The sequence below is a fragment of the Trypanosoma cruzi genome, genomic scaffold, assembly GCF_000209065.1.
Source record: "Trypanosoma cruzi strain CL Brener 1047053516391 genomic scaffold, whole genome shotgun sequence".
Classification (NCBI taxonomy): Eukaryota; Euglenozoa; class Kinetoplastea; order Trypanosomatida; family Trypanosomatidae; genus Trypanosoma; species Trypanosoma cruzi.
Window position 1 is genome coordinate 127,542 of NW_001849475.1, and position 6,795 is coordinate 134,336.

At 53.2% G+C, this 6,795-nt stretch overlaps 2 protein-coding genes and 1 pseudogene across 2 annotated transcripts, besides 6 other annotated features; all 3 read right to left on the minus strand.

Moving 5' to 3' along the window:
- Nucleotides 1–2,879: a mobile genetic element.
- Nucleotides 1–2,926: a sequence feature (heterozygous, non-Esmeraldo-like haplotype).
- Nucleotides 2,791–2,879: a mobile genetic element.
- Nucleotides 2,903–2,927: a microsatellite.
- Nucleotides 2,927–6,795: a sequence feature (areas not merged during assembly with more than two copies in the genome that could not be assigned to a particular haplotype).
- On the minus strand, nt 3,127–3,702 carry Tc00.1047053479517.30 (uncharacterized protein; the record flags this gene model as incomplete). Its single annotated transcript, XM_799751.1, has 1 exon — nt 3,127–3,702. The coding sequence occupies one exon, from the start codon at nt 3,700–3,702 to the stop codon at nt 3,127–3,129; it is 576 nt and encodes a 191-aa protein (XP_804844.1).
- Tc00.1047053479517.40 lies at nt 4,156–4,662 on the minus strand (annotated as a pseudogene).
- Nucleotides 5,456–5,903: a mobile genetic element.
- Nucleotides 6,369–6,795, minus strand: Tc00.1047053479517.50 (surface protease GP63, putative; the record flags this gene model as incomplete). The annotated part of the gene is made up of 1 exon (XM_799752.1): nt 6,369–6,795. A coding segment is annotated over one exon (427 nt), but the record flags the coding sequence as incomplete, so codon positions are not given.

A 6,795-nucleotide genomic window follows, 5' to 3' on the forward strand; every position in this document is an offset into this window, starting at 1 on the left:
TCCAAAGGGTCTTTTGGTGCCGGCCATGCACACGATCCGTCTTCCCGTCTTTCCCCCGCACGCCTATTTATTGTATCTGAAGAGATCTTTGATGCTTGTATCTTTTCTGGTGTGTATCACGACCCCCCAGAGCATACGAAGCGCCCCATCCATTCCACCACCTCCGGCTATTACGCACGGACGTCGCACCGCACCGCTGACGCTCCACCCGATCTTTCAAATCGCCCGACGCAATCGTCGGGAAGGGCCATGGAGCTCATCCGTAAACGATGCTCGACTGTGGTACGAAGAATCACCGACATCTCCGCTTTGGGCCAATATGAGGAGCGCGAACGAGGTGGCTCGAGAGATGTGGGCGCCGTCAAGGTGGGAGCAGAGAATGTCACTAGCGGGGCAATTCACAACCTTTTGCTGCACGCACGAACTGCCGATGAACGCGGAGAGCTGCGCGGCCTTTTGATGTCAACATTAGATGTGGCGCCATCGACCCGACGGCAGCACGCCAGGATGCTGCGGTCCATGTTGGAAATGAATTGAACCCCGCTGGGCATGATGATTCTGGGGTTACAAAAAATTGCGGCGCGATGGGAGACGAAACAGGCGCGCCCCTTGACAAAGGAAGAGATGAACCAAGTTATCCGCGGCCGAACCGATTGGAGGGAACGTGTTGTCTTACGACTTGCGTGGATAACGGCGAGCTGTTGGCCCGAGATTGCGGCCTTGACACCCAACAATTTTACACTGGAGCCGGACGGGACCTTAATTTTGGATTGGCCCGTGGCGCCGAAGACGGCGAGGGCGGATCCCCACCGCGCCTCGCGGTTCGTGAGGATACGAGGGCAGGACGCGTTCGACACTATAAAGCTATGCAGAACACTTCAAGAGAACGAAAAGCTCACGAATATTACGGCTGCCCACGTGGGGCGAGCTCTGGCTCCTTGGGGTGCCACGGCGCATTCCATAAAATGCGGTGCGTTGAGGCACGCTGCTGAAATTGTGGAGACATACAATTTGGACCCACACGTGATCTCGCAGTTGGTGAAGCACGTCAGTCCGTTCGAAATTCCCCAGAATACTGTTCGATATTTGAGGAGGTACACCACAATGCTGACCCAGGTGTCGTCGCTGGTCGCATTGATGTGAAGGGAGAGACCGCGGAAGGGCAGTAACCCTGGTTGAAAGCAGAGGAGCATTTTTCCACTATTTTAATCACAATCATGCTGCTACAATAACGAGACGCGCGACAAGGACGCGTCTGACCACTCCACAAGATGAACACGCTATCCCGTTACAGCGAGTCAACGTGCCTGTATTGAATCTGGAGTGGATCATGAGTCGGTTCAACCCGGCTACCTTGGAGAGTCTCATGCAAGTTTGGGGACTCGTCGGGCGGTCCCCCTTCCCTCCGTCTTCCTCCGGTAAGGCGCGCGAAGGCTCACGGAGGATTCCAACCGCTGACGCGCGTTTGTTACGAAAGGCGGGAATTATCGAGGACGCTTCGTCCACAATAACAGGCGGATAGATAATGCCTTTTTCGGTTGTGGAGGAGAAAACCGCCGGTTTGCGACGACGATGGATCGCGTGGCCACGCGACAAGAACAGAGACGACCCTTATGAGGCCAATGTTCCTCTTTTACACATTTCCCATTATTTGCTGCCTGTGATGGCTGAGGCCGCTTCCTGCCTGGATGTGAAGGCATCCTTTTTTCAAGTCTCTTTACCGCGGGAGACCCGGCATCTCTTTTGATGCCGCGTGGAGGACGGCACGCTGGTGGAGCTGACACGGCTCCCTATGGGATACAAGGCCATCCCAGAAATCCTCCAGATTATTACTTCAGCAATTGTGGGGGTGACGACGGTGACTTACCGCCTCCGGGCTGCACCTCCATTGGTGCGTGTCGACGTTTGGATCGATGATATACGCATTACGGGGTCGAAAAGCGGTGCGACATTGTGGGAGGCCCAAGTGCTTCGTAATGCGGACGGCCGTCGCGCCACGATGGGGAGGACCGCGAATCGGGCGCCACGCATTACACCTTTCTGGGAGTGCGGTTTGATCATACTCGCCAGGCGGTATCTCTGAGTGAGAAGTTTGTCCGGTCTGTGCGCGCCATGCCGGCGCTCAATTCTTTAACCATCGCGGAAATGGAGGTTATGGCGTCACGCTTTTTATATGCGGCGGCCATTTTGGGCACGCGTTTATGTGACTACTACTTTTTTATCAAGGCAGTGCGACGGCGATTATCCGCACTTAACCGGGGAATCGTGCAGGAGACATCCCCGGCGAACCTTCCGCCGTCAGCGGTTGGTTTGGGCGAGAGATTGCGACACATCATCGAGAACAATCGCAAGCGCATCATCAATCCCACTGAAAAGGCATCGGCCGCCATCATCACGGACGCATCGCTCCATGGATGGGGAGCCGTTTTCCTTCCAGACTCCGGCGACGTTAAAATTGCCGGAGGAAAATGGGAGAGGAAGTCTTTTCTTATCATGCAGGCGGAGGCACGCGCGGTACGCTTAGCCTTATCGGCCTTTTCCGCCATCTTGCCATCCACCATGGACGTTTGGGTGGACAACACTTCGCTGCGAGGAGCGGCGAATAAAGGCAGCTCAAAATCGCACGCGCTGACGTAGGAGCTGCAACGGATATATGAGTTTTTAGACTCTCGCGGAATACAGGCATCCTTTGCATACGTACGGTCAACAGAAAAACCCGAAGACGGCATATTGCGCGGTCGTGTGTTTACACTTCAGGACTTGGCGAAGGGGTGGAACTTGCGAAGGGGAGCGGCGGGGTCTTGTGGCTCCAGGACCCCAAAGTCTGCCACGTCGTAAGCAATGCGTATATATATATCCCATCCGAATAGAGTGAACAGGTCATGATTGTTGCAAACGGATGATATATATATGCATATATATATATAATTACTAGGTGTTAAACTTCGAGGATGTGGTGAACTCACTCTTATTCCGTTTATCCCTTTCTTATTCCTATCTTGTTTGGTTCCTATTATTGATAAACTCAGGATTCGGCCTGCGGCACATAAAATCATTCCCATGTCAAAAGAGAAATTCCCCCGCACCGCCGCACAGCATCATACGTGGGCCACACCATCCACACCCTCAGCTGCATGCTTTCGGAGACACGCGGCCTCCATCAATCCTCGTACTCGCATCGTGCTTCAAGGCGGCGCTCGTCGTCTCACGGCTGAAGGATGCACCAATGGCTTCACAGCTCTTGACAAGGGCCCCGCTGAACCACACTCCTCCGCAGCCCACTGGTTCGGACACCCCAAATCCAAACAGAAGTCTCCTTGCCACGCGCGGCACCACAGACTGCGGTCTTACCATCTCGGGGTCTTCCGCCAAGACCCTCGCGGTGGTGCGGGAAACTTCCGGACAACACTCGTGGCCCGTGTGCGGGCGAGTCAATTCCACAAGATCCACAAATCCCACTCGACAGCGGAAACTCGCCCGTGCATATCCGCCAAAAGAGCTGCCTGTAAAAAGACGCATCCACATCCAGTAAAGCAGCGGTCTCGTCCCACATTGCGCCAAGATACTGCGAAATGTGAAATGGCAGAGCAACCATGACCCCGGCGTCCTCATGGGCGTTGCTTGCCTTTGGCCATGCGATGAACCGCCGTCTCTGTCCTGACGGCTTGTCCAACACCGCCGCAAAAGGCACCGCCAGACCATTCTGCGACGGGCGCTTCCAACGCTTCACAAATACTACCTGCCTTTCCCACAAGCAGCGCATGCTGTACGGAGATCCTCAAATTCATTTCGTTCCCATCGCTCGTCTAAATGACGGACCGTAACACAGTGTCCTTCCACAAATCGTCAACACAGCCGCGTGCCGTTGAATTCGTCCGCCATCGGATCCACTTCAGGGATGAAAAGTGCACAGGCCCACTCGTCGCCGGGGCAACCAATCCTCCTCCTCCCGCAACGCAACCCGACGGCTATGGGTGCGCCAAACGATGCTGCGGCCCTCAGGAAAGATGGTCGTGTGCCGTCCCTCCCCGGCGACAATTGTGCCCACAGCACCGTCGCCCGGCGCACCAACTCGTTTCCAGCAAAGATAACAGCTGCGCCGACGTCTTGGTGAGGTGTCCCAAGGCATCACCACGAGCGCGGCGTTGAGAGGAAACCCATGCCGAGCGGCCGCACCCGGAAATTGATGATGATTCCCCACCTGTGCGCGCCCAGAAGGCATTGCTTCCGGAGCCGAAAGTCCCTTTTTTTGTGTGTGTAGTTCTCCTTGAGCAGCTTCACTCGGCACGTCGTGTTGTATTTTCCAATCCGACCACATTTGCGGCATCGTGCTTCATTGGGCGGGGATGCGGCATGCTCTTTGTTTGCTCTCGGAACCTCCTGGGGGAATGGGCGGTCCCATTTCTGGGCACTTCGACAGCACCCTGAATGTCCTCGACCCGCGCTCCAGCATCGTTATTCACTGTCCCGAGGATCCATTTGACTGAGTGTACGCAGTCGCCCTGACAACTGGCAAGATTCCATAAGCATCTCTTCCTCGCGAATGGCGCACGCCCAGGACGCACCGTTCCCCTCACGGCTGTCTGCATGCCAGGACCTGACGCAGCCGGCGTCGGAAGGGTGACCCAAGACGCATCCAGGAGCTGTGGCCAGGCGTTGCACACATCATGCATTTCAATACGCCGTCAAATGGTGCGACTGCAATCCTCCGGACAAATCCCTGCCTCCCACGGATTCCCCACTTGGTCCCCCGTGTGCCCCGTGGGCCGAGTGACAGCTCTAATTCCTCTGGCACGTCATGAATTTGCAGGATATTTCAGTTGTCTCGGCCGTATGGGACGCACTCCAACTTCCCGTGGCAGAAGCGGTGGAGAATCGTGACGGGCCTGGCTGAGTGCTGATGCACGCCAGTTTGTCGTCCCATTTACGGCTATGAGCAAATTTTGCAACGGCGCCAATCGAATGCGCACCGCATGGAACTGCGCGTGGACATCTGAGCTGCATTTCAGTATTTTTGCTCCTCCAACCGAGCCCAAGCGCGCTCATATGGGCGCTGCAGCGCCAACTGCCTTCCCTCAGGTGCCGCCCAATTGCTCCAAACAGCGGTGTGCTTATTCCTCTTCAGAGAGGCTCGAATGGACTCAGGGTTCCTCGGCACGGTGATGGCAGCGACAGAGTGTCGCAACGAGGTGCAATTCATCCCTTTGTCCTGGCCCCGCCTTGCAACGAATTCGCCGCCCGCTAATGGTGAGAACGCCGCCCACGTGGTGGCTCAATGGCGGGCAAGTCGCTGGGCAAAGACAAAGTGGATGAAGTGCCGCTGGACCGCACAACCTCAGAATGTGGTTGTGGGCGTGTCTGTCTCGTGGACACCGTCCAATCCACAAATCCACCCATAAATTCCTCCCTCAATAAATATTCTTTGCGCTAGGCTTCACAAGAATAGATAGGAGAGAATAACCGCCTGGACCGCTGCCCGAATCCTAAAATTATCTAAAGAAATCAAGCAAAAGAGGGAAAAGGGGTAAATGGAGAGGCAGCGGCCTCGCCACATCCTCAATGCTTGCTCCAATTAAATACATGTATATTCGGGAAGCCACTCTCCTGACACGGTGCGGTCTATTCAGATGGATGATGTTTATTCATTACGAAGTGGAAAAATTTGTGCTCTTCCAACCACAAGACCCCGCCGAAAGTTAGGAATCAAAAGAGGATGAGTGAGAAAGCAAAAAAGAAAAAAAGCATTCGTCTTGCCGTTATCGGTTCCTCGACTCCTTCCATCGCGGTGTTGCAGAGCATTCGAAAGATGGGCAATGATCGTAAATAAATATATTCGCCTTTCATGGAGGATATATTAATTTGGGCAACCAACATTCCTCGCGTTCATCCTCTTCACAAGCTCCCAGAAGAAGACATTATTATTGCGTGTTCCTCTAGACACACCTCCGTTCACACCATTCCTCTTGTAACCATAAAAAAAAAAACCGGAAAATGACAAACAAATTTAAAAGAAAAAAAATACTACGCTCCAACAATACAAATGGCTTCTTTTCTATAAATGCTGCTCCACACACGCACTGTTTCTTTTGCGTTCTTGACGCACGATCCGGTTCAATTTGGAAAAATAATAATTTGACCTAAAGTAAATAGCAGAGAAAAAACAGAGACCGCTCAGGGCCGCACACACATGTATATATATATATATATTACTATCAAAGCATCTCCTTTCAATTGGGGATAAATGTACCCGTAAGGAATTAAAAATGATTAAACAAAACAAATTAACAGTACTGACCAACAAATGGCACATTCCCAATTGAACGATTACAACACGCGTTTTTTGTTGTTGTTGTTTTTTCACAAAATAATTAACACATTGACACAAAAATAAGAACCAGCATAATCAATGGAATCGGGGGAAAAGCTGACAACAAACTGCTCACGTCTCCACCTCCATTAATTGTATCGAAGACAATACATACATCGTCGTACTTTGGACACAAAATCCTCCCTCCCGTGAACAGCCCAGCTGGTGTAATACTGCTGCCCTCCGGGCATTTGTGCCACGTATCATCTCCAAGGTACCGCACGCTCACCTCGCCCTTGTCACACGACACCTCGGCGCAGACGTCACCAACAGGACCCATGAAATCGGCAAGTTCATCCCCCTTTAGGCACTTTGATCTCGGACCAACGCGGCTCCCACGCATAACGGTTGCGTCCCCATTACTGCACCTAGTTTTGATATTCGGTCGAATGTAAGGGCAGAAGTCCATTAAAAGGTCGGGAACACCG